Here is a 27,393-nt window from a genome sequence, read left to right on the forward strand (position 1 = left end):
TCATCCATATCTAATATCAAAAACCAAACCTGTTGCTTAATAGCAGACCTTTTAGCTACTGATTATCCAGTTAGCAAATCTGAAGAGACTCGACTAGATAATATCACGCCAAATGTTCAGCATACAGCAGTAAACAGATGGTAAACGCGTGTCTCCGCGTCGCGTGGTGGCGCTGTTCACAGCAAGCGCATTGACGCACGCGGCTGCTGATTCAAAACACTCGACTTTACAGTTTCAAAACCGGATGCTGCAGGAAGGTAGAAAAACAATATCAAAAACGCGCATATCCGAGGTTTTGCGTGTTTTTTTAGACCGCAACACGGGAATGGACACAGTCAAGTAATCCGTGTTTTCAAAAGTAAGCTACTACTTTATATTTGCACTTTAACAGAGACTTAATAAAGCAAATAAAGCTCTCTGCTACACAGTGACTAAGAACTCTCCGTTACATGCAGTATATGTATATGTTATATAAATATGTTGCGGATATCTGAATCAGTCATTGAAGTACTTACATACTTTTAAGATTACACCTGAATGAAAGAACTAAAGCCTGAGGCACTCCAAGCTGCCAATGCTATCATGTAATTTTACATCATACAGTCAGGAGAGTCCCATAACTGGTAATCTTAGTCTGCAATACCAGCCATTTAATGCTGGAAAGAGATACAGGTGATCTGCAATCTTCATAGTAGATGTTTGAGTTTCCACCATGCTTTAGTTCTTTATTTTTATCACTGATGAAATGAAAATGGACCATAAGTACTTTCTTAAAATATGTTCCTGATCTTATTGTGAGCGATTTATCAGTGCATGCTATTCTAAATACAGAAAATACTTGTCCTGTCAATCTCTTATAAAAAAATTGTGACTGTGAATTCTAAAAAAAAATCCTCTACCCTCTAACCAATGACCACAGTGACTGTTTTTCACAATCAGATCGATTCCTGATGGGTCTTGTCCTACATTTTTTTGTGTGTAATGTTTATTTGCCACACTAGAGGAGACAAAACTTTGGATCATGTTTACACAAACATTGATGGAGCTTACATCGCGACCCCCCTCCCCCACCTGGGACAGTCTGATCACCTTTCTTTGTTTCTCACCCCTAAGTATTCACCCCTCATCAACCGTGTGAAGCCATCAATGAGGACCATCAAAGTGTGGCCAACAGGAGCAGACTCTTTACTTCAGGACAGGTTTCAATACACGGACTGGAGTATGTTTGCTTCTCAGGCTGCCTGTGACTCTCACACGGACATTGATATCTATACCTCCTCTGTAATGGATTACATCAATACCACCATTTTACATGTGCAATGACAATAAAGTTGAATCTAATCTAATCTAATTTTGTGTAAAATTTTTAATCATGTTACCTTTAATCATTTCATCTAAATAAATGTTTGTATTTTTCACAGCTGATGGCTGGCTATGGAATCAGAACTGTTGATTGGCTGGCAGGAGGAGAGGGCGGAGCTGAGGGCGGAGTTATCACGTCTGCAGGATGAGTTGGCAGTGAGCAGAGCGGAGAGGGAGGAGCTTGAGTCTCGAGCTCAAGCTTTGACTGACAGGGTGAGGAAGGAGCCAGTGATGTGTCTGGTCCATCAATAACAGAGTGAACACATGGCAAACTTATGATCTGTCTGTCTGTTTGTACCCATGCTGTTTAGCTGTCTCAGACGCTGGACCCTTCTCTGTCATTATCAGTGCGTCTGGACGATGAGCAGCGAGAATGGCGGAGGAAGCTCAGAGAGGGCAGAGAGAGAGAAGCCAGACAGGCTCTGCTCATTCATAAACTTCAGAACAAGGTCTGAACTTACAGCAACTTCATCGCAACTTTAATAATACTTCATGTACTGTAAGTCCTTTAATAGTGATGGCGAAGGTCCCTGTGGGATTTAATCTTTCTGTATTCATATCATGGATCTTAAATTGTTCTAGATCTAAAACATTTAAGGGGAATTCATACTTACAGTGATTTGCAGTGACAGTGTGAATGGAAGTTCTTTATTAACAGTGTTAGTCATTGCATGACATGAACAACAGTGACTTTGTCCAGTGAAGCAACAAAGTTGAATGAAGTTGGTTCTCAACCTTTTTGACACCAGTGTCCACAACAATATTTGAAGCCCCAGATTAAAATAAGCAACTAAACTAATTCAAGTTAATTTAATTACATTTTAGTATTCCAGAAGTTTGGGCTGAATAAAAATAATAACTTTCTTGATTATTAGTTGTTTTGGCTTATTTCAAAACTAGTTTTTTCTTATTTTAAATCATTTATGTCATGTTGATGCCCTGTGTTGGGGAAAGTTACTTTTAAAAGTAATGCATTACAATATTGCGTTACTCCATAAAAAAGTAACTAATTACGTTACTTAGTTACTTTTTATGGAAAGTAATGCCTTACGTTACTTTTGTGTTACTTTCGCGTTACTTTTTAACATATTTAATTCTTGCAGGTTTGAGTCATATTCTGAGTTTGCATTTCACTGTTTTAATTCATTTTGATGAATACTAAATCTGTTTTTTTGTGAGTAGGATGAATTAATGCACATTCACATTTAGTCTAGAACTACAGTAACATCATGTTCACACAGCACACACAACGATAAAAGTAATCTGATTACGTAACTCGCGTTACTTGTAATGCGTTACCCCCAACACTGTTGATGCCTCCTTTGAAGTTTTCTGAGGTGGGCCCTGGCCCCTTGGTTGAAAACCACTGCTTTTTGCAAATGAACAGTCATGTTATTGGGTGACTACCAGTAGAAGTGAAGACACTGAGAGCACGCATAGTCAAGGAAAGGCAAGATGAAGGAGATGGTAATATTAGGGTTCCCACAGCTTCTGGAAACCTGGAAATATCGAAGAAATGAATAAGGTCTTAAAAGGTTATGCAAAACCCATTTAAATTTTCATAGTCAATATATCATATCCAGTAATGTCAGTTCTTAAGCTAGAAATACTATTTCTGAATATGATCTCTGTAAAATTATTTTTAAAAATTTGATTCAAGTTTCAACAAAAAACGGGAAAAGTCATGGAAAAATCTTGGAAATTTATTAGTCTGAAAGTGCTGCTCTATTTGATTTACCACTGCCCACATACAGGAATATAGTTGGAAACATGAAGCATGTTTTAATTGATAATCACTTGTCTTTCTTGTTCATGATATCATGCATTGCTATACAACACTTTCCTCATGTTCTTTAACATCAAGAAAACAGATTCCTTGTCAAACTGAACATTTTTTGTACATTTTTTATGGCCAGTTGTTAGGGCATCTAGAACAGCCTCTACAATCAGTCAGCAAAAAAAACGCTGTTTATGTGAATGCCTCGTTAACCTAGCCATTTAAGAGGACCAATCATATTTCAGTTCATACAGACAGTCTCTCACTGGTATGTGCTCATGCATGTCAGGTGTTGGAATACAGGGCTCGCTGTCAGACTCTGGAGCAGCAGACGATTAGTGAGGAGCGAGAGCTGAGGATCAGAGAGGTGAGACGAGCAACAGTTCTCAGTGTTTTCCTGGAGATCTGTGAGCGCCACATTAATGCTGTGCATTTCACAGAGGATGCTGCGGGATGAACGCAGTGACACACTGGAGAGCACCCTCATCAGGCTGGAGGAGGAACAGCAGAGGTGCGGGAGCAGTGTAAATACTATTATTATGTCTTCAGAGCTTGAATTCCTGTGACTGAGTTGTGTTTGTTCACCGGAGCAGATGTTTAGGGCTCTCAGAGGTCAGCACTATTCTGCGGAGTCAGCTCAGCCAATCAACAGAGGCTAATGAAGCCCTGCGGGACGACCTACGAAAGCTAACAGCCGATTGGTCCAAAGCGGTGGAGGAGGTGGTGCAGAAGGAAATTGATTGGCAAAAAGAGAAAGAGGTGAGGAATAAATATTATAAATAATAAAATAAATAATATAATTGTATATTTAATAGGAAAGGTCTAGAGATCGACACACATACTGATTAAATATTAAATGTACTGGAAACACTTCGTATTGGAAGAAGCAACAGTGATATGTGTAAATGTAAATCTATAAAAAGTTATCTTTATTCTCTTTTAGTTGCTCCTTTTCAATAGGGACTGTAATAGAAACTCAGTTTATATGTAAGCTCCGCCTTCTCCCACTTGACTTTTGTGACATCATATAAAAAAGAGGTTTTATGTTGCCACAGCAAAATCCATTTCTGACATTATAAGTGTTGCCATAGAAACAGATAATTTCTGAAGATGTAAATGCAGCAAAATCTCTGTGTTGTCATCTCGTAATTACAGTAATTTCAAGGTGCAGCATTAAATGCAGTTGTCGGTCCTGAAATATGCAGTGTGTGCATGCATATGGCCTTACAACAGGTTCATGAGCTTTTGGTAGTTGCTTAGCAATGGCTCAGTTTTTCAGAGGATTTTATCAGTGCATTAGGGAACCTGCTGCAATATATTGTCACCATTATAGGCATGGGCCGATTACCGGTTTCAAGGTATACCGCGATGTGAAAATGTCACGGTTTCAAAACCGCTGAAATTTTTCGTTATGCGCTGTTTTTCATGTCTCCTCAAAGACTGAAAGTGTAGGAATCCCTCAGGTTGAGTGCAGTGTAGAGAGTAACACGACCCTCCTCCTCCTGTTGGTGCGAGCGAGCGGTCAGTCACGTGTGTACTGTGTAGGATGGCCGAACTTAAGGAGCTGCCCCTGGAACTTACGCGATCGGCAACCGGCCGTTTTTTGTCTTATTGCAAGCAACTCGTCTCTGTTCTGGACTTGCACAAACTGCGTTGCAATGCAATCGTTTTCCAAATGTCATTTATGTGAAAATATGAAGTCTGTAAACGCCCGTTAACACAGGCCAGAGACGCTGAAGACGGACGCACAGAGAAAAATACTGTAGCAGGCATAGGTATTTTTGCTTAAGGTTATCATACCGTCAAAATCTCATACCGGCCCATGCCTAGTCACCAAGCAACTGCGCAGTGACACACAAAGTTGAGTGTGTGTCTTCCATTAGTGGATGTGAGTGAAAAGACATTACAGAAGTGAGTTTTATTCAGTACTTTTTAACTAAATCCTTGTTAGCTATTTTAAAATAACCTCAAAGATTGTGACCATATTTCACATTACATTTTAAGGCACAAATGTTTTAAAATATACTTTATTTGACAATGGCTGCAAATGGTAACTCAATGGTGTTATCATGCAGTAAAGATGGCATCATTCAGACGTCTGTGATATCCACATTCAGCATTTTCTCACAACTCTGCAGTTGTAAACATTATCATTGGCACAATGATTTCTCTTGCTCAGTCTGAATGTACAGAGAAAGGCTCTGCAAATGTAGCAGGGAGATGTTGCTGCACTTGCTGCTTCAGGTTTTCTCATTGTTCGACTGACAGACACAGATGGATGAGTGTTTGTGGCGTACACTGACTTTGCTACCACATGTTTATGATAAACTATACACTTCAGATGATCCACAATGCAAAAACAGCATGTACTGGTTTCATTGATGCAATATAAGCAATATTTGACTTATTTTTTAATTCAGTTTTGTTAAATTTGTTGTATCTTTATTTTGAATACAGGCTTTAACAGGCTACATAGGGAAGGAGCAGACCAGGTTGATGACTTTGTGGGGACGTGTAGTCACTCTCAAACGCCAGTGTCACTCTCTGAAGACGGCTACTGACAAGTGAGGACACAACATAAAAAACTCATTTATGTTTTCAAAAGCAAAAATATGGACATCTTAGCATCAGGCTAGTTGAAAATACACTACCAATCAAAGGATTGGGGTGAGTAAGATTAATGTTTTTGAAAGAAGGTTGAAAAAACAGTAATTGAAAGCAGTAATGTTGTAAATATTATTGCAATTTAAAATAACTTTTTTTTTTTATTCAAATATATTTTAAAATGTAATTTATTCCTCTGATGGCAAAGCTGAATTTTCAGTCACATGATTAATAAAGCGTTCTAATATGCTGATTTGCTGCTGAAGAAACATTTCTTATGTTCACAGTTTAAAAACTTAAAAACAAACGTAATATTTTTTTTTATATTTAATGCTTAGTATTATTAATATTAACTGATTAATGTCTTTGCTGTCACTTTTGATCAATTTAAAGTGTCCTTGTTGAATAAAAGTCTTTTTTTCAGTCACACTTTATTTTAAGGTCCGATTCTCGCTATTAACAAACCATTAATTACGACTTTTGTTTCAATAAACTCCTAATTTGCTACTCATTAATAGTTAGTAAGGTAGTTGTTAAGTTTAGGTATTGGATAGGATTAGTGATGTAGAATATGGTCATGCAGAATATGTGCTTTATAAGCACTAATAAACAGCCAATATTTTAATAATAGACATGCTAATAAGCAACTAGGCCTATTTAATAGTGAGAATTGGTCCCTATACTAAAGTGTTTCCTTTTTTCTAAAAAAAAAAAAAAACTGACCCCAACAGTAGTGTATGTATTCTCTATACCTTCTGTTAAGTGTGCATGTGTTGTGTTTTTGTGCTACAGAGACCTGTGGGAGCTGAGAGCTGAGTTCTCTCGTCTCTCCTCATCTCTCCTCTCTTCTCCTCGATCAGTTCCCATGATGCCCCATGACTCCTCTGTAGGCCACTCCACTACAGCGCAACTGCTCTCCTCCTCCCAGGGGCCGCTGTCTCTTGATGATCTCAGTCATGAACAAACTGGCGAGAGGAAGTCGACTGAATTAAAAGCTGACATTGAGTCAGAGACCCTGGAACTCAGGAACAGGTCATTACAGAAATCATGCAACATTAATTCCACTGCATTATTTCAAGTATTCACAATATATTTGCAATGGTTTTGCTGGTGATTAAATTGATTTAGAATTCTGATTCCTTGTTTTGTTTACACATTTACACATCATTCAAAAAATATTTACTTATAGTTTTGTGTTAATTACAGTGTTTCAGTATACTGATGTTATACTTTGATTTTTTCAGAATCACAGAGCTGAATATGACAATACAGGCTCTTGAATCTGAACGGGAGAAGCAGGAGGCAGAGATGGAGAGGAGACACAGGCAGGAGATGGAGAGAGAAAAAGATCGAGAAAGGAAGTGGGAGAGACAGATAGAAATGGAGAGAAACTTCGAGTCTGTCAGACATGCTGTCACGACACTGGTGAGTCCGATTAAAAACAGGAAATAAATTGTCCTTATTTTAGTGAAGCATGAATTAATTAATGTGTTCTCTGTCTTTTTGTCCAGTCAAGGGTTCTCGGCTCTCAGCAGATGAGCGGACAGTCAAGCTCTCTGTCTTCAGACGATGTGTCCAGTGAAGGATTGTCCTCTGTCCTCTCTGTCATCGCTCAAGCGGAGACTGCCCTGCAGTTGAGACAACAGGAAGTACAGGTTGGTCAGTGTGAAATCAGAATTGGCCCCGTTTGCTTTCTTAATACATGTTCCGGGTCTTATTGTGAACAATTAATCAGTGCATGGTTTTCCAAACAAAAAGAATGGCTTTATCGTCTTTTATCTAAATAAAATAACATGTTCTTTAAAATTACTTTCCTTTTTGGCTGATGTAACCTCTTAGTAAGCCAAATCTTTTTGTCAGGATGCTCAGATGAGCCTGCGTAGACTTGGAACAGAGAAAGAATCACTGGAGCGGAGAATCATGCAGTTGGAGAGTGAGAGAGCAGAGTTTCAGGAACAGACAGATCAGGGAGCACTGCAGATAAAACACACACAAGAACTACTGAACAGGTGAAGAATGCTTGATTATCTCATTATACAAATTCATACAAATACACTTTTATCTTTCAATATTCCTGAAGGCTACCTTTAGCAGTTAATCTAAGTGATCAACTGTATTTTAAAAAGTGTTGTAATATAGCATCTTAGGTTATTTACAAAATATTTGAACCATATTGATTATCAGCTAAAGTTTTTTTTATTTATTTAGTGGTACCGATCGCTATTGGATATTTCATTTTAGTTTATCTCCTTTCTTTATCATTTACATTTTAATCTAACTCTCACTTAAAAATAATCTTTAAAAATGCCTATAATTTAATAACACTGTTGAATGTAAAAATTGAAATTAGGAATATTTTTCATATTGTATGTTATAATATTGCAATACCCAAATTCACTGTTTTAAAATTGAAATGAGTGAATGTAGTGGTTTATTTTTTATTTACAGTACTGTTTAAAGGTTTGGGGTCAGTAAAATATTTTTTGAAAGTAATTACTAGTTTTACTCAGCAAAGTCACATTAAATTGATCGAAATCGAAAGTGACAGTAAATGCATGTATAATATTATGTTTATAATAGAAACAATTCTGTTTCAAGTAAATTCTGTTATTTTGAACTTTCTATTCATCAAAGAATCCTGAAAAAGAAAATGATTTCACAAAAATATTGATACTTTGAACATTGATAATAATAATAAGAAGAAGAAGAAGAAATGTTTCTTGAGCACCAAATCAGCATATTAGAATGATTTGATCGTGTGACTCTGAAGACTGGATTAATGATGCTGAAAATTCAGCTTTGCCATCACAGTAATCAGTTATTTTATTTTAAATTGTACAAATATGTCACAATAAATGTGTTTTTATTGTATTTTTGATCAAATAATAAATAAAACTACACAAATATATATAAAATATAAAATGTATGCTAAAATATATATTTATATTATGATAAAATATAAATAAAACATTTTTTAAAAATCTTACCCCAGACTTTTAAACGTTAATGTATTTTTTAACAAGATGGTATAGAATTTTGTTAGCGGCCACTACAAATAATTATTAGCTAATTGCTATTGGCCATAATTGTAAAACTGACATTGTGTGTGTGTGTGACAGTGAGAGGGAAATGGTGACTAGTTTGCGCAGTCAGATAGAAGGGGCTGAGAGACTCGCTGAGGAGCTGAGACAGGAGAATGAACACTTGAGACGACAGAGAGAGAAGGAGGAGGAGGAGAGAATCCAGCTGGAGAGAGAGAGACAGAAACGGTATGCTTGTCCATCAATCACCGTTTAACATTATGCAGAATTCATTTAGGATGTGCGTGTCATTAGAGCCCTGTTCAGTCATGCTCATCATGCCATATTCTGCTGGTAAATAACTCTGATAAGGTTTATTTGTAAATCAGCATGGAGACAGAGATGCTAGAGACCACTCAGCTGTGCGAGAGAGAGACTCGTACCCGTCTGGAGATGCACAGCCTGCAGGGAGCGCTAGAGAGAGAGAAGCTGGACAGAGCACGAGCTGAGCAAGAGGCCGCAGACACTAAAGATTCCTTACTCAAGGTAAACTGATAGAGTGGAGAGAGGCGTGATTGCCACAAATCATTCTCACAATTTCAGCAAAACCTAGCCACTTATATACACTACTGCTCAAAAGTTTGAGGTCGGTATGGTAAGAACAGTCATAATGTTAAATATTACTACAATATTTCATACTGATTTGCTCAAACGTTTCTTATTATCAATGCTGAAAACAGTTGTGCAGCTTAATATTTTAGTAGAAACTGTGATACTTTTTTTTAGGATTCTTTGATGAATAGAAAGTTCAAAAGAACGGCATTTATTTGACATAAATAAATGTTTTGTAATATTATAAATGTTTTTACTGTCACTTTTGATCAATTCAATGCGTCATTGTTGAATAAAAGTATTTATTTCTAAAAAAAAAAAAAAAAAATTTTACATGTCGGAGACACGCTAGCTTTCCCAGAGCAGACTGACTTAGACTGGTTACAATCATCCGGGTTTAAATCGTGCTCAAATTGATTTGATTTTGATGCAATATTTACACTGAAGCTCGCAGGCGGCTATGGTAAGGGGCATGCCATTTCCCGACCAGGCGCCGAGTGCTGCCAATCACAACACACACTGGCCCAGCTAACCAATCACAGCACATTTCGTATTTCAGAAGGCGGGCCTTCATTTGATACAGGAACTATTCGAGCCGTTCATGCCAGACTGGGGAGAGAGGTGTTGTAATAATGTAAAATATGAGAAAAATAATGTGTTTTTCGAACAACCTAGTATGAGAGCCTGTTCTAGTACACCCCCAAAACAAAATCAAGACTTTGTAAAAGAGCATAATAGGACCCCTTTAAGTACACCTTGCTAGAACAGGGTTGGACTCTTTTTGACTCCAGCTGCCTTAATTCTTCATGGCATAGATCCAACAAGGTGCTGTTTTGGTCCATATTGCCATGATTTCATCACACAGTCGGCTGCACATACATGATGTGAATCTCCCGTTCCACCACATCCCAATGGTGCTTTTTTAATTGAGATCTGGTGACTTTGGAGGCCATTTGAATATAGTGAACTCATTGTCATGTTCAGTAAACCAATTTGAGATTTTTTTTTTTTATCTTTGTGACATGGCACGTATCATACTGGAAGTAGCCATCACAAGATGGGTACACTGTGGTCATAAAGGGTTAGACACGGTCAGCAAAAATACTCAGGTAGGCTGTGGCGCATAAACGATGCTCATTTGGTACTAAGGGGCCCAAAGTGTGGCAAAAAAATATCCCCCACTCCATTACACCACGAGCAGCCTGAACCGTTGATCGAAGACAGGATGGAACCATGTTTTTTATGCCAAATTCTGACCCTACCATCTGAATATGGCAGCAGAAATCAAGACTCATCAGAGAAGGCAACCTTTTTCCAATCTACTATTGTCCAATTTTAGAGCCCGTGGGAATTGTAGCCTCAGTTTCTTCTTCTTAGCTGACAGGAGTGGCGCCTGGTGTGGTCTCCTGCTACTGTAGCACATCTGCTTCAAGGTTGAACGTGTTGTGCATTCAGAGATACTCTTCTGCATACCTCGTTTGTAACAAGTGGTTATTTGAGGTCTATCTGCTCGAACACTCTGGCCATTCTCCTCTGACCTCTGGCATCAACAAGGCATTTTTGTCCACAAAATATTGGATATTGGATATTTTCTCTTTTTCGGGCCATTCTCTGTAAACACTAGAGATGCTTGTGCATGAAAATATCAGTAGATTAGCAGTTTTTGAGATACTCGGACCAGTCCGTCTGGCACCAACAACCATGCCACATTCAAAGTCACTATGTTCGGACTGCCAGCAAAAATCCTTTATTCTTTTTTGCATGTTTAGATTTTTGAAAAGTCTGGAAAAATCTGATTCAAACCACATTTGGAGTTGGTTCATATAGTATTTGAACGAGGCTGAAGCCAGCTCTAACTATAGCATGGAACATCACAATATATACCAGTTCTGCACTGCAACTTGACAGTGCGCTTATTTGAAGAGTGAAAAGATAATTTTTCCTGCATCCTGCACATATGTGTGTGTTACCAAAGCAATCCATGCAGATAGGTTGTTATGTCTGGACACAAACATCTGATTTGATCACTTGAAATTAATAGTGTGGACAGTCTGCATGAAAAGATATGATTTGAGGAAAAAATCTGATTTGCCTGCAGTTTTAAATCACCTTTCTTCCCCATTCTGATGCTTTGTTTGAACTTCAGCAGATCGTCTTGACCATGTCTACATGGCTTGTGAGTGTATACCATATACATAAGCAAAACAGCTGTGTCAATTTGCCCAAAACTCTCACACACTGGCCCTGGGACATCAGACAATTCTGCCTGTTAAAATGAACCGATGGAGTTTTGTCCGAGTTGTGTAGTTTCCTATTCTGTACCTATTCTCTCAATCGTTCCTTTATGTTGTCCTCCATTTTCCCTCTCTCCTCCCTTCCAGGCACGGGAGTCATTACTGGCCCTGTCTTCCAGTCATACCCAGCTCAAGAGGGAGCTGGCAGAAGGTCGAGATGCCCTGGAGAAGATGGCTACTTTAAATGAAGCTCTGGCCAAGGACAAGAGAGAACTCAGTGTTCGTGCTCTGCAGGTCTGGCACGCAGGTTTAGCCCATCTTTAGCATAGATCACTTACACTGCCTAGGGACGTGACCAAATCCCTGCAAGCTGTCACAGGCCTCTTGCCTTTAATTACTTGATCCAGCGCCAGATTGAGTTGCTGGTAGGGCCGGGTTTGGGATGGAGGGATGAGAGGTGTGATTTTTGTTTTCCTGACCCCTCAGCTGGAGACGGAGGTGGCAGAAGCCCAGGCCCAGATCCAGGCATGTGGCGCAGAGATGGCAGGTCTGCGCAGAGAAGTGAAGACCTCGTCTCTAGAGGCCAACGAATTAAGGTTTGTGAAACAGAGGGACATATTTAAAAGTCAGCTGATGAAAAGGCTGTAGATATATTATGAAGTGCGGAGTATGTTAGCTTGGAAGCTTCATTATTATAATGATGGAAATGCAAAATTAAAAAGAATGTATTTAATATATTATAACACCGCTAAACTAAGAATATCCTGATATAAATATTGTTTATATTGCCTACCCTTTACCTCCTTGTTATGCGCAAGGCAGAGTAAGATATGTTTGTGTAATAGGCAGTTTAAAATCTATAGATGAAGTGTGTCTGTGACTCTAAATGGCAGCTAATCAAGTCCCTAATGAGCTGGTATGAGTTTGGTAGGAATACTAATGAATACATGGGGCTTTAGATGACACTATAAATGTCTGAGTTTATCTCAACAGCTGTTATATTTGGCTGTAGTATGCTGGCCCTGTGTTTTCACAGCCAGTGATTCTTCACTTCAGTTGTGTTGATGATCCCACTGCGTTCCAGGGAACGAAGAGAGACGGATCTGAAAACTCTGCAGCAGCTCCGAGACCGGGAGAGAGAGCTGGAGAATGAGCTGGAGACTGAGAGGGAGGACAGAGAGAGGGAGGTGACTGCTCTCACAGAAGAGAAGAAGAATAATGAACAAAGGATTGCAGAGGTGAGAAACTCAGACAATACTGACTGCTTGCAAACTAGATTCAGCACACAAAAGAGTACATTTTTGAAAAGTAAACATTGTGTTCTAACTAGGTGCAAGTTGACAAGTTTCCAAGTAATTCTTTCTCTTTGTATATGTATGTGTGTGTATTAATCAAATCAACATATTTTACTTAATATAATAAAATAATAAAAAATAATTTCTTTTTAAGTAGAACAATACAAATAATGAAATATTTCACTTATTGTGAAATTAATATATAATTGTAAAATAATCGTACAATAATTTGTTTGTTGAGTAGCTGTGCAATATAAGGTGAAATGGCATAAAAACACACAACATAAAGACTTGAGAAGACGGAGGAAAACAGCTGTATACTTACATCCGCAATAATGTAAGTATACAGCTTACATTATTGTTAGAGGTTAGTCATGCACAACATCAAAACCAGCCTCCCCAACACACTCGATCCGCTCCAGTTTGCATACCGTTGTAATTTTTTTTTTTTTTGTAATTTTTTTTTAAATTTATTTATTTATTTTTATTTATGCATAGGTAAACATTTATATATCTTGAACTTGAATATCAGAATGTATTGGTCAAGTATAGTACACACATATAGTAAAGTCTTGTAACAGCATGTGCAGTAATTACAAAATCGCAGATTTGCATTAACAAGGAGTGTACAACACAGTAACAGTGAAGCAACAAAATGACCAAAAAGCTGACGGTACGGAGGAAATACAGCTATTTAAACAGATGCGGTGAAAGGTGATTGGCAGCATGTACCAGAGCGTTATCTTCCATGATGAAGAATGACAAGCTGTTTGTCCAGTAGGATCTGTAACACAAAACAGACCAACCCACACAAACACATATACATAAACATTCCATAACAAAGACTATTGATTGAGTCCTGATCACCCTAGGTTTTTGATAATGATGGGATTTAGTGTATATTATTCAGTACACGTATTTTCCTGTTTTCGAATACTTAATGTTTTGGGTCTACTCACGGACAGTGATGATGTGCTTATGTTTCAGTTAACTGAGCAGTGCAGCATGATGATGAAGGAGTTGCAGAGTGTCCAGGCAGAACTGCTCAAAGCAGCAGAGCAGCAGAGAAGAGCTGAACGAGAGCGAGACGACCTAATCAGAGAGAACCAGAGACTAGAGGACATAGTGTGTTCACTGGAGAGAGAGGAGGAGGAACTCACACAGGTCAAAGAGGAACTCGGGTATAATGAAACAGAGTTTCCCATAAAACAACATACTAACAGCTCAGTATTCTTTCATACTAGTCTTTTCAAGCTTTATGAGGACATTTTTTGTTAAACATATTTAAACCTATTTTTGTCATCAAAGCGTCATCCTTTTTGTCAAGTTGCTAGGTTGTTACCTTTAAAACCAACATCAACTATTTTATGTTAGATCTGTATAACTAGATCAGAATCAATTGTTTGAACCATATTAGTACCAATCCCCTATTAGTTTCTAACCTGCTGCTGTCTCTCTTCAGAGGTGTGGTAGCATGCCTCCAAAAGCAGATTGCTCAGGTTCAGGAACAGGCCTCAGGTCTGGAGATGCAGTGCAGTCATCTGCAAACACAGGTGGAAACGCTGACACAGACCAAAGATGTCTTGCAAGGTTGGACTGTTTTATTATAATAAATTTCTCATTGACTATTCACTTTACTGGCTTAACATGTTAGTGTATTTGTATGTGTAATAAAAATTTAACATTTTTCTCTCTAAATTGTGTAGGAGAGATTCAGTGTCTACAGACCGACTTGGAGAGAGAGACAGCACAAAGAGAGTGGGAAAGAAAAGAATCAACGGAGGAAAGAAGGAAGAGTGAAAGAGATATAGAAAACTGGCAGTCAGAATGCAAGAGGATTCAGAGAGATGTTGAGCAAGAATCACAGAAAAACAAAGTACAAGCAGAAGAGAGCAAAATAGAGAGAGAAAGATGGCAAAAAGAGAGAGAAGCTCTGAATGCAGAACTTGGCCAGAAAGATGGAGAAGTGGAGATACTGAGGAACAAGATTGATCGTTTGTTAAAAGAAAAAGAAGAGCTTTCAGACATCTTAGACAAAAGAAACACAGAACTTGAGAAACTACAAACGAAATCAGCAGCAGAGCAGAAAACAGCTGAACTAAGACTGAGAGAAGCGTGTGATGAGATTGAGAGATGGAAGGAGAGAGAAAATGAGGTTCAGAGAGAGAAAGAAGAGTTAAATCAGAAGTTTATAGAAAGTGTGGAAAGAGAAAGTCAAAACCTCAAGATCATAGAGAGAGAGAAGTCAAAGATGTCTGATCTGCTGAAAAATAAGGAGGATGAAATACGAAAGAGAGGAGAGGATATCGAAGAGTTAAAATTTAAAGTCCAATCACATGAGAGAACAATTGAGCGTCTGGAAATAGAGTTACAAGAGAAAGAGACCTTGGAGAGTAGATTAGAAGCCCTGGAGAAACACAACACTCAACTGAAAGAGAGAGAGATGGAGAAAATAAGAGAAAATGAAACCAAACAAAACAAAAGAGATGAGCAAGAGAGGGAGAAAGATATGCGGTGTAGAAGACAGTTAGAACAGAAAGATGGAGACTTGATAGAGCTCAAAAGCAGAATTGATGAACTGATGAGAGAGAAAGAACATATCTCATTACTCGTGGAAGAAAGAGATAAAGATGTTGAACAATTACAAACTATGTTGTCCACAGAAAAGAGAACTCTTGAACTGCGACTGAAAGAGGTGAAAGACAATGTGGAGTGGTGGAAGAGACGAGCTGACAACATAGAAAAAGTGAAGGAGAGCGTAAACCGGGTTGCTGAAAGAGAGAGGACAGAACTAAGAGAGCTTCTTAGAGAAAGAGAGGAAGAGGTACAAAAGAGAGAAGAGGACATTGGTGATCTCAAAGGTAGAATTCAGTCATTAGAGGTAATCATAGAGAAACTAGAGGCTGATGTTGAGCAGAAGGACGAACAACTTAAACTTCTAAAGGAGCAAAACTCTAAGATGAAAGAGAAGGAGATGGAGAAACAAAAAGAGGTGGACAGAAAGCAACTGGAGCTTAAGGAACAGGAGAAACAACTGAATAGAGAATTAGAAGATCTCAATACCAAAATGGAGGCAGTCATTCGAGAAAAAGAGGAGACACTAGAAAGGGTGGATGAGAGAGATAGTGAGCTAAAAGAATTACAAGCAAAACTTGTACAAGAACAGAAGATGTTCGAACAGAAGCTCAAAGCAGAACACGAAGAGGTGAACAGGTGCAAAGCCAAGTTAATTGAGATGGAACGAGACCGGATGAACTCAGAAGAAAGGGAAGAAGAGAGAAGGAAAAGACAGGAGATTGAGGAAAGAGATAGGGAGCAGATACTGAGAGGAGAGCTCCTTCAGAAGGAGACAGAGTTGAGGCAGTTGAGACTGAAGATTGATGAACTGAACCAGGAGAATGAGGAGGGCAGGAAAATAAGATTGGAGCAACAAGAAGACCTTGAACGCCAAACTGGCCTCCTACAAGACACAGAGGAGGCGGCACAGGCACTGAAGAAGAGTTTACAACAAAAAGAAAAAGAGGAAAGGGATAGAGTCCACCGTGAGGAAGAAGCAATGAAAAGGCTGAGAGAAAAGCTGCACGAAGCCGAGCAGAGGAATCTTGATGTTTCAAGCAGTCTACAGGAGACTGAAACGGCACTGGAGAAGGAAAAGCGTCAACATCGAGAGAAAGAGGAGACACTTATGGACTGTAATCAAGAGCTACTATTGGTCAGGCGTGAGCGAGATCAAGAGAGGGAGACTGTTGAAGATATGAAGAAACTTATAGGCGAACAGGGCAAAGAGGTGAAGACGCTGAAGGGAAAACTGGATGAACGGTTAGGAGAGTTGGGAAGGTTGTCACAACTGCTGCAGGAGAGCCGAGGGGAAGCACAAGTGCTTGAATCCAGGGTAGAGAACAGTGAAGAGGAGAAACAAAGATTGAAGAGGTCTTTGAGTCAGATTGAAGATGAGAGGAGGCGTCTGGAGACCCAACTGAGAGATGAAAAGATGGTAGGGGAAAGGCTGAGAGCCAGGCTTGAGGATCTGCAAAAAGGTCAGCATATCCTGATGGAGGAGAAGACAGGACGCATGGAAAAGCTTGGGGCCCGAGTACGAGAGCTGGAGGAGGAGAGAGACCATCTCTCAGCAGAGCTTCGCAGGAAAGAGCGAGAGATTGAGGCTCTGAGAGATGAAACGCTTCGAGAGAGGCGAGACAAGGACAGGATAAGCTCTTTGCTGAATGATGCAAAAGAAAGGAAAGAAGCACTGGCTGCCCAGGTGGATACTTTACAAGAACAGTTGGTTAATCTTTCAAGAACCAAAGAAGAAACCAGGTCAAAAATCCAGGAACGAGAAGAGCAGAACCAGAAGATGCGAGAGGGCCTGATTGCAGGCCTTCAAGAGATGGCGACTCTGAAGGAACTGCTAGAAGAGAGTCATCGTGAGGGAGAGAGACTCCGGTCCATGATGCAGGAAAAGAAGGATGAGTTGGTCCGAAGCAGAGAGGAAGGTGTTAGGGCAGCACAGATTGAAGCCAAAGATCTTCTACTCAAAGTCCAGATGTTAGAGAAGCAAAAACAGGAGCTTAAGACTGCCCTTCACCTCCAAGAGGAACATCTTAGAAAGAAAAATGAGGAAGGTTTGCGAGAGAAGGAACAAATGCAGCTAAGACATGAGAAGCTAGAAGAAGAATTGGCGACCATGAAGAGCGTAGCAGAGCAGAGAGAGGCTGAGCTGACCAGAGCGAAGGCTAGAATGGACATCCTGGAAGATCAGAGGACTGAACTCAGCTCTTTGGCAGCAGAAAGGACCAGAGAAGCAGAGGAACTGAGCAACAGATTCAGAGAGCTGAGACAGGAAGTGGACAGACTGAGAGAGGACAGAAGAAGAGAGAGTAAAGACTGGGAGGAACTCAAACGAGAAAATAATGAGAAACAAGGTGTGTTAGAGGGATTGGAGCTCCTCAGAAAAACAGTGAGTGAAAAGGAAAAGGAGATAGAATCGATGAAAGAGAAATATGAAAATGAGAAAAGAAAAAGTGAGAAATTTCGGCAAGCGGAGGATCAAAACATAAGACAACTAGAATTATTGTCAGAGAGACTCGAGGACAAAGAAACTGAGCTGGAGAGTATTCGAGAAATGGCGTATAAAGAACAGTCAGCAAAACTTCGATTGCAAGATGAATTTGAAGATGAGAAAAGAAATACCAAGATATTGAGGGAAGAAATAGAAACCTTAGAGAAAGAGAAACAAGAGCTTGAGACCAAAATGGAAGAGGATTTACGCAATCTTAGAGAATCTGAAAAGAAAAACAATGGAATGAAGATGGATAGTGGCCATGGTACTCTATCAGACTTCCTAAAAATCAATGCTGAATATCAGTTTCATGACAAGTTGTTAGAGACAGACACACTTAGAAAGGACCTTACAAAAAAGGAACAGGAAATCGAGAGATTGAAGACCAAGGCTCAGACCCTACAGACTGAGATCAACAGACTGCACTCCACAATAAGAAATGAGAACATAAAAACTGGACCACCAGACACTCGGGACTGGGGAAGGCTAAAGGAACAAATGTCCACTGTCCTTTTAGAAAAGGAGGAGAGGGACAGACTCCTCAGAGAGAAGGACGTTGAGGTATATGCTCTGAAAGAGCGAATTGAAGAGCTGAGTAAAGACAGGGACCGTGTCAGGACGGCTCTAGAGAAAACTGAATCCACGCTGATTTACTATAAGGAGAGGCTGGAACAGCAGGAGCATAAGAGAAAGCAGGCAGGAGCTGATACATCACAGGTCAGTAAGGCAGAGACATCTTTAATTTAAAATACCAAGCATAAAATATGTCGTTATGGTCACAGATAAAAGTACTTTTTTTTTTAAATTCTTTATTTATTTAACATTTTTTATTTATAACTTTTTACAGCAGAGCCCGAGATCTGCCCATATACATGGAAAAAAAACCACAAAAAAAACCAAGCGGGTTACAATACAATGTTACAAAACAATATTAGCGGGATAACAAGTACATCTCAGGATTTCAATAGGCCTGATAAAGTATCAATAAGGTCCAACCAAAATTGTATTGTCTTTCTGGTGGCACCATGTATTTTGGATGTGGTACACTCCAAAAGGGCAACGTCCAGCAAATACGACATCCACGTCAATCCAACTGGGGTAGATGGATCCAACCACAATTTTAAAATAACCTTTTTGGCAGCAGTATAAAAGTACATATTTGTGTATTTGTGCTGATATGACCTTGGACTCTATTCCGACACCTACTGGTGTGGATGCAGCAAAAGCTAAAGATTTCAGTTACAGAACATCAAAATGTCCTTTTTTCAATCAACCATAATTTGTGTATTCTGTGACCGAAACTGTCCAGAAACACTGGGCTACAGAGGAAGTGAGTAGTATTTGGCTGGTTAATAAAAATTACTGAGTGCACCTCTATAGATAAATTAGTTTAATTATCTAAGACTAGTATCTGGAACTCACAGTTGAGCAGGATTGTGATCCTAAAATAATTTAAATGGACCATTTTCCTTTCCATTCAAAAGTTTGGGTCAATTAGGTTTTTTTAAAGAAATTAATTAACAAGGATGCAATAAATTGATCAAAAAGGACAGTAAAGACATTTATAATGTTACAAAAGATTTATATTTCAAATAAATGCTGCTCTTTTGAATGTTCTATTTATCCAGGGATCCTGGAAAAATGTGCCATGGTTTCCAGTATTAAGCAGCACAGCTGTTTTCAACATTAATAATGATTTTTTTGAGCAGCAAATCAGCATATTCAGATGATTTCTGAAGGATCATGTGACACTGAAGACTGGAGTAATGATGCTGAAAATTCAGATTTGCCATCACAGGAATAAATTACATTTTAAAATATCTTAAAATTAAGAAGTTATTTTAAACTGTATTCATATTTCACAATATTACTGTTACTGTGCTTTTGATTAAAAAAGCCTGAGTGAGCATTAGAGACTTCTTTTAGAAAACTTGTTTTTTTTACAGACCCCAAAACTTTTTAAACATTAGTGTACATTTTGTAGCTTCTTTTTTTCTCTTGAGCTCTACTTTCTTGTACCAAAAGCAGTTGTCATTCTTTTTTATTGCTATTATTTGTGACTCCCTTTGTGTCCTAATTAAATGTGCTTTTGTTGCTACTGTGTCTTTAAGATTTCTTTATGTACATGATTGGCTACCCTTTTTGAATGTGAAACCAGCAAAAATGCCCTTACCATGTGACTGAATTTTGAGTAAGCTGTTGATAAAATGTAAACATGACTAGTCATGGGTGTGATATCAGCAGTGTGGCAATTTTGAAATTAGACCGTTTTAGGCTTAGTTTCCATAAATGGCGTGAGTGGACTGAGGAGGGAGCTTGTTTTGATCCATAGAATATTTACTCTTTCAGTGCAAAAAAGTGAGGCCAATCTGTTTTTCATGACATGTCCCCTTTAAACACTATGCAGTGAATTTTTCGTTTATGTTGAATTGTTTTGGGCAAAATTAATAGGAGAAAGAGCTTGAACCGAAGGCCCAGTCTGTAAATGAAGTGGAGACAGACTTGGCAGTGCAGGGGCGTCTCTCGGCAATGCAGCGGGCCGTGGCAGAACTGGAGGTGGAACAGAACCTTCTGCAGAAGAAAAACAATCATCTGGAGAGGAAGATTGAGAGACTACGAACTGAGCGACAGCACCTGAGAGAGACGCTGACACAGGTATGTGCACGACTCACAAAGGGACCATATATTATGATGTCAGAATGATTCATACGCATGATTACTGTATATATTTGGCCATCACCAGGTTGAGCTGGAAAGGGGGAAACTGAGGCATCAGCTGTCACAGACAGAAGCTGGAGTTCTGGTATGATGGAGAGAATACATTTGCAATACATTTGTGTTTTGTTCTGGTTGTCTTTCTGTGATGGATTGTCACAGAAGTACCCAGTATTTGTTAGTAGAATATATTTTTATTTTTATTACAATATATTTTTGTTAGCTTTAACAACCAGTGTTGTTTTAGTATTATTTGTATACTTTTATAATATTTATTGATATTTTGATTAGCTTTGAATTTCCATATATTTATATTTTCAGTTTTCTTTTTTACTTTTTAATTTGATTTTTCATTTTTATGTAACTTGTGTTATTTTATTCGTTTTTTTTTTTTCTGTTTTCCATGTTAATAGTTCTATGTAGCTTTACTTATATTTCGTGTAGTTGCCATGTTATCTAATAGTTATCTAATATTTGTTTTATTTTTATTTTAGCTGTATTTCATTTACCGGAAACCTATATAATAGTTTTAGTTAACAATAATAATGCTGTTAGTAACATGCTAATACCAAACTTTTTTATTGCAATCAGTTGTTTTATGTGTCTTTTAAGTGTTAATTGCAAGTGAAAAGCAAAAATAGTTCAATATTGTGCTATGTAGGCCCTGTCAGATGGTACTGAAAAGGAAGAGCTTAAGCGTCTCAGAGTCCGAGCCAATGAGCTGGAAGAACAGGTTCGTTCTAAACACTTAACTCAACAGTTCATTTGTATTTTGACACATAACATGGCCTCAAAACTTAAACCCAATTTCTAGGTTCATCATCTTCGTCTCACGTTGGCCGTGGACCATCAGCACAGGGCAGAGTTCATAGACCGCTCTCTAAAGAACAGCCAGAGTCTGATGTCCCTGAAACAAGATCTGAACGAGTCTCTAGCTGCGGTGTCCCAGCGGCCCGTCCCCTCAGTGCTGGAGTCAGAGACACAGAGGCTGGACAGGAGCATCAGAGAGGAAGAGCTCCGATTGTCTCTCAGCCAAAGCTAAAGAAATGAAACTCCTTGATGTCTTATGACTATTATATAGTTCATTTAACGCTATATTTTTTGCACTTAATATTAAGTCATTTCTGGCTGCGAGCCTACGATTTATTTCACACTCAGGGTCTGAAATTGTTTTACTGTTACTTTGCATTTAAAAAAAAAAAGCATTTCAATAGGTTGGAAATCATTCTTAAAATGCTAATCCACTACAAAATATCTTAAGGCATCTATTTTAACTATTGGCAAAGGTCAGGTTTACGTCTGTCAGATAATTTACAGATAATTTTACAGCTGAAAGCTTTGCAGCCGTGTTTACAATACTTTTCAAAGCTATTCTGTCAGTGTTATGTGTGCAATATAAGCAATCTGTTTAATGAAATGTAATACTGTGGGTTATTTTTTTATCTTCATTTTTTAAATAAACTTGATTCAAAATCACATTTTTGGATATTGGGAAAGCCCAGGGTATTGAGTTTGATTCCCAGGGAATGCATAAACTATTAATACTATACACTGAATGCAACAAAAGTTGCTTTAAGTAAAAGCGAAATGCATAAATATAAGTACTTTTACAATATTTGTTACAGCATGCACACCATCAGATCTGTGTGGCATGTGTGACGGCTTCTTTTGAAAGTCAGTCAGCGTCTTAAAATCAATTACAGAGCACTTGAATTTAATGACAGGGTTATGTAATTTAAAGGCTCTCGAGCTCTTGTGAGGCCTTGTTGCTTTACCCCAGATGAACTGTTACAGAGTGTTAGTCACCAGGGGGCGCTGTTTGTATGGAAACATTGTGTGGCTTCAAGTCACCCACATAGCTAAACCTTCCACATCCTTGTCGTAGTCTAATCTTGCTCAACTTCAACCGCAATCAAAGTACTCCCTTCATCTTCAAAATCCCACATAAAGAAATGACTAGTAACCTTTGCTCCTAAAATGTGCTGGCACGTCATCTGACTGAGATGGACAGTATTGTCGCATATGTGGGTGAAACCGATGACTACATGACTAGGTCATATTTCATTTTCAAAGTAAATAAGAACATACTATGTAATTTTATATGTCTTATTCGAATTTGTAGTCAGATAGGTATTTACGTAAAAATAGTAGGAAAGAAAAACAGATTAACAACTACTTTTCTGTTACCTACACACATACATAACTATTGCATTGTAATCATTGCGTAATTTATAACTCTTAAAAAAAGATAATTATTAAAAACAGTTTCTGCCAACATAGCGTAGTTAATATAGATAATTACGGGTTACTACTGGGAAATAGTCAGATTTCTTTCAAACGGTGTAAAACAGGAGTTCTCAAGACTCGAAGACAATTCTCAAGACGCTCCGTTTTCAATCGTGATAGCACAACGATAGAGTGATTATATATTATATTTATGTAGGCTATGTATACATGGTACATATAAAACATACTATTACCATGGTTGCTTACCTGGTATGAACAATTTTTGTTAGTGTAAAACCACATTTTACACCTCAGTTGTATACAGTTGTAGTAATCATAAGTGTAGCAAGTGAGGTGTTTTTGGCGGAAACTATTGTAACAAGGAAAATATGTATGGGTGAGAGGGGAGAAAGGAAGCGAGACGACTTATAATTGAATTGGTTTGGCAGAGAGACAGAGAGAGAGAGAGAGAGAGAGGAGGGGGTGGAGGAGGAGGACTGGCTGCCCTTCATCTGTCTGCTCTAGGCGGAGCTGAAGTTACCGAGAGCGGCCGCGGGAGCTCGACGCGATCCGTGGGGCGATAAACATCCACACCGGGAGAAATGCGCTAATTTACCCGAGCAGACCCTGACCGGCGATCAGTTCACCGACCATCATCGACTGAGACTCGCTGCGCTGTTTATTAAAGGCCTCTGTCGCTTTGGGTCGGACTCAATGTCGCTCCTGTTCGGCCGCTTGAACCGACCGATGGGCTCGGCGCCTTCTGCCGTAGAGTTGCTTCATTTTAGAGACATTATTTTGGCGTCAATTCAGGAATAAAACTAGTTAAAGCCAGAAAATGTCGGATATGTCGTCAGCTTGTGAAGCTAAACAACGACTGAAGCGGACTGACACGAAGAAACCTGACTCATATTAAGATACCGCTCGAGCATCTGGACCAGAACCAAATACATCGAAACTAAATCTTGTTTATAAACACCGATAACAACCGAGACGCGATCGCTGCAGGCTTTGAGATCTCTCTTAAAAGAGCTGAATACCTGCGAGGAAGTCACACTGCATGAAGTATAATCGCTCAAACTCCAAGCCAGCATGAAGAAAATGCGTTTGTAATCTATTTATCAAAGCACACACTAACCCAAAGGCGTCTAAAATCATGCATTGCCTCCAAACGTTCATTTGCACGTTTAATTTCGGACGATTCCCACCGAGCACATGAGTTTGAACTCCGTTCGATAGAGAAGAGGGGGGAAAAAAAGAAAATCTACTGGAACTTTTTTTTTTTTTTGAGCTGAACCCATCCAGAAGCACCAGGGCCATCATCAGGATGAGAGTGCGGATCCTAGACCGAACATCAGTGCTGTCACTGGGGCTGTGCACATTGCTTCTGCTCAGTGCTGTGGCTGGTAAATATGCTTCAGATTTACATTTGACTTATGTAATATGTATCCATATTACAGAGTCCATGTTACATTATTTGTGCATGTTGTTCATTAGAATCACGCGATGTTGCATGGACGCTGTAATGTGAAGTGAACTGAATCGGTTCACTGTACAAATGTGAACTGTCAGTAGTGTCGTGCTTCCTATTGCTTCGCTGGTTCATTATTACCTAGAGATGTGTTGTGTTGAATCTAGATTCAGTGTAAGTATTATGGCTTGAAGTGTGTCTTCTGCGCGTTATTCTAGTCTAGTTAAACCAAAGTGGAAAAACAGTTACTCAAGCAAGCAGGTGCTTTTAGTGCTACTTAGAAAGAAAGGGTAGAGCTAATAAACCACCAGAGAATATTCTTGCATATATGCAGAACTTCCATGGATATATGCACTCTTAATAAAAAATAAAGGTTCTTTATTGGCATCAATGGTTGTATGAACAACCTTGAACATCCATGAAACCTTTCAAATGCAGAAAAGGTTCTTTATAGTCGAAAAATTTTTCTTTAGATTTTAAAAATGTTCTTCAAAATGGTTCTTTTAGGAACTGTTCACTGAAAGGTTCTTTGGGGAACCAAAAATGGTTCTTCTATGGCATCACTGCAAAAACACCCTTTTGGAACCTTTATTTTTAAGAGTGAACTGTATTTACATTCACATATGTATTTTAGAGCAGGTTTTATAATAGGTTAATTAGTTTGTGTGGTCTTTACCTCAGTACTGTGGTGAGCTGCATTTCCCCAAATCATTGTACCAGTAAGTAGATCGTTGAGCTGTGGTACCATAATACAGTGATGGTATCAGATGGTAATTATTATAATCCATGTTTCTGAATTATTACCTGTATTATGGTATTTACACACGACTATGCCATAGTACTATACTGGCACATGCCCTAAAATCAGTGGATTTTCTTTATTACTCTTATTTTGTCTGTATTTTGAGTGTTTATGTCTTTGAATGCAATTAATGCATCGGGAAAAAAAATGTCTCCTGGTATATTAATCTAGACTTGTAGGTTAATTTGAAGAGAAAATGATCTTTAGCCAGTGATGTCTTATGGTGATTCCTGTTTTGATAGTTTGATGTCAGTGTAATGACTTTAGTCTAGTGTTTTTTGCCTATTTTACTCTATTTAAACTAAAGTGGTTTGACTCTGCACTTGTCAGTAGTTACACAAGCAGATGCTTTTGGGGATAATTAGAAAAAAAAATTACAAGCAAAGTTTATTGATGGTTGGTTTCATAATCAGATGTTTTTCAGGCTGTTGGATGTCTGTTTTATACACTGACTGGACAATTTTATTCTGTATGAAAATCCTGGCAGTGGTGTAGTGCAAAATCAAGTTAAAAAATTAGACTGTGTGTATGTATAAATCACACAGACTGAGGATCATTATCAGAGAGTGCGTTTTGATGTCTGTTTCTTGTTTCCTGCTTTCATATGGATCAGATCGACCATGCTGTGTGTCGGCCATTAGAGCCTGTTTACCACGTTGTTATGGATATGCAGTTAGTCATCAGATCAGAAGCATGTGATATTGTACCATCGATTGTTTTGAGACCCTTGAAAAGCCTCTAAAACATTGCAGGAATGTGGTAGATGGATATTATTTCCCCATGTTGTGTGCAAGAATTCATTCAAGCCTTTCCCCTAATTAAGCATCGATCACAAGACATACAGTGTTTTGTGGGTTAGTTAGTGTTTAATGTGTGCTAACTGCACTGCTGATGGTTGGGAATGTATTTTGGGTTTAGCCTTGACTTCGATGAGATAATGGTCTCTGTCTCCACTGGTACAGTAGATTAGGGAGAGGATGGGAGGAGAAGAATAAAAATGTCAGTTGTGTTCTATCCCTTAAGGTGCACCCAGTTATTCTAATGAAATTAGACCATTTGACAAAAATGTTTAAAATGTTGTACACTTGCATTAGAAAAAGATTCCAGTCATATGTAGCCCAGAAAAAGCTGTTTTATTCTACGTACAGTGGGTCGCTCCCTCATGGAGGCTGCCATGTTGAGATCACATGATCAAATATCTCACAATTTTAAAGAGTTCTGTAAAAAAAAAAAAACTATTTGTAATTTTTTTCATTTCTATTTGAAATGAAAGCCGCTCTTTTGAAATTTCTAGTCATCAAAGCATTCAGAAAAAAATGTTTCACAGTGTCTACAAAAGTATTAAGCAGCACAACTGTTTTCAACATAGATAATAATCAGAAATATTTCTTGAGCCCAAATCACAAATTACATTTTACAGTATATTCAAAGAGAAAATTGATATTTTTAATTGTAATAATATTTTATAATATTACCGATTTTACTGCATTTTTTATTAAATAAATGCAGCCTTGGTGAGCAAAAGTGACTTCTTTTAAAAACATAAAAAAATCTCCCGAACCTGAACTTTTGAACAGTAGTGTAGATGAATGTAAAGGAATACAACAAAAGTCAACCAGGCAGCTCTGATGAGAAACAGAAAAGCTTGTCAATATTGATTTGTCCGTATAAAGTCTAAGACCACTGGGACGAATAAGAGCCAGCAAAGTATAACCCAAACATCGATGAGCGCAGCTTGAAGTTGAATGGAGAGCATGATTGTGAGATAGAGAATAATCCTATTGGGAATATGCAGGATTTATATACAGCATATGCATTTCAAAACTCAGGATTTGTAATAGCACAAAGCACCACATTTTTTTTTTGTTGATTGTGTCACTTTTACAATACTGCAAACTAACTTGATCGGGTAGAGTGTTAGATGGTAATACCATGATCCACATTACTGAAGGTTTACCATATTCAAATACTATGGTATGTACATGGTACTTCAAAGAATGACAGTCCAGTGGTATTGCAATGATACATGTTGGTAGCGCTCTTTGTTTTGTCAGTATTTTAAATGTTTTTGTCTTTGAATGCAGCAAGTGCGTCCACAAAATATCTCCTATTATATTAATCCAGACAGTTTCCGGCTATGTAAATAACCCCAGTATTATTTTTGAGAAGTGGAGAAGCTAAATTCAGAAGCTGTTTTTTTTTTTTTTTTTCAGTTT

The 27,393-nt window shown here is 38.4% G+C and overlaps 2 protein-coding genes across 3 annotated transcripts in view; both read left to right on the plus strand.

Annotated features, from left to right (window-relative positions):
* Window positions 1-203: 203 nt before the first annotated feature.
* LOC107677784 (trichohyalin) lies at window positions 204-22,169 on the plus strand. 2 transcript variants are annotated; one of them, XM_016472807.1, is made up of 23 exons: window positions 204-358; window positions 1,422-1,575; window positions 1,674-1,811; window positions 3,429-3,506; window positions 3,580-3,650; window positions 3,733-3,898; window positions 5,597-5,703; window positions 6,536-6,775; window positions 6,988-7,168; window positions 7,255-7,398; window positions 7,604-7,752; window positions 8,863-9,012; window positions 9,153-9,309; window positions 11,757-11,903; window positions 12,096-12,205; window positions 12,694-12,847; window positions 13,892-14,085; window positions 14,367-14,494; window positions 14,611-18,680; window positions 20,415-20,618; window positions 20,707-20,766; window positions 21,340-21,411; window positions 21,493-22,169. In XM_016472807.1, the coding sequence occupies exons 2-23, from the start codon at window positions 1,435-1,437 to the stop codon at window positions 21,718-21,720; spliced, it is 7,089 nt and encodes a 2,362-aa protein (XP_016328293.1). In that variant the 5' UTR covers window positions 204-358; window positions 1,422-1,434; the 3' UTR covers window positions 21,721-22,169. The 2 variants fall into 2 exon arrangements, with proteins under 2 accessions (XP_016328293.1, XP_016328294.1); XM_016472808.1 differs by having other exon boundaries at window positions 241-257.
* A 1,196-nt stretch (window positions 22,170-23,365) lies between these two features.
* Window positions 23,366-27,393, plus strand: part of bmpr2b (bone morphogenetic protein receptor, type II b (serine/threonine kinase)) — a 94,437-nt gene continuing 90,409 nt past the window's right edge. The window contains exon 1 of the mRNA XM_016472806.1: window positions 23,366-24,310. Within this exon, the coding sequence (XP_016328292.1) occupies window positions 24,232-24,310 (79 nt within the window). The 5' untranslated portion in view covers window positions 23,366-24,231. The remainder of the gene's footprint in view (window positions 24,311-27,393) is intronic.

The sequence above is a fragment of the Sinocyclocheilus anshuiensis genome, unplaced genomic scaffold (assembly GCF_001515605.1).
Source record: "Sinocyclocheilus anshuiensis isolate Anshui unplaced genomic scaffold, SAMN03320099.WGS_v1.1 scaffold1145, whole genome shotgun sequence".
NCBI lineage: Eukaryota > Metazoa > Chordata > Actinopteri > Cypriniformes > Cyprinidae > Sinocyclocheilus > Sinocyclocheilus anshuiensis.

Excerpts from the sequence above, each read along its gene's own strand:
- LOC107677784 (XM_016472807.1), top strand. The coding sequence starts at position 1,435 with ATGGAATCAGAACTGTTGATTGGCTGGCAGGAGGAGAGGGCGGAGCTG. Across the intron at positions 7,169-7,254 it reads GACATGCTGTCACGACACTG|TCAAGGGTTCTCGGCTCTCA; the intron begins GTGAGTCCGATT and ends CTTTTTGTCCAG. Across the intron at positions 14,495-14,610 it reads GACCAAAGATGTCTTGCAAG|GAGAGATTCAGTGTCTACAG; the intron begins GTTGGACTGTTT and ends TAAATTGTGTAG.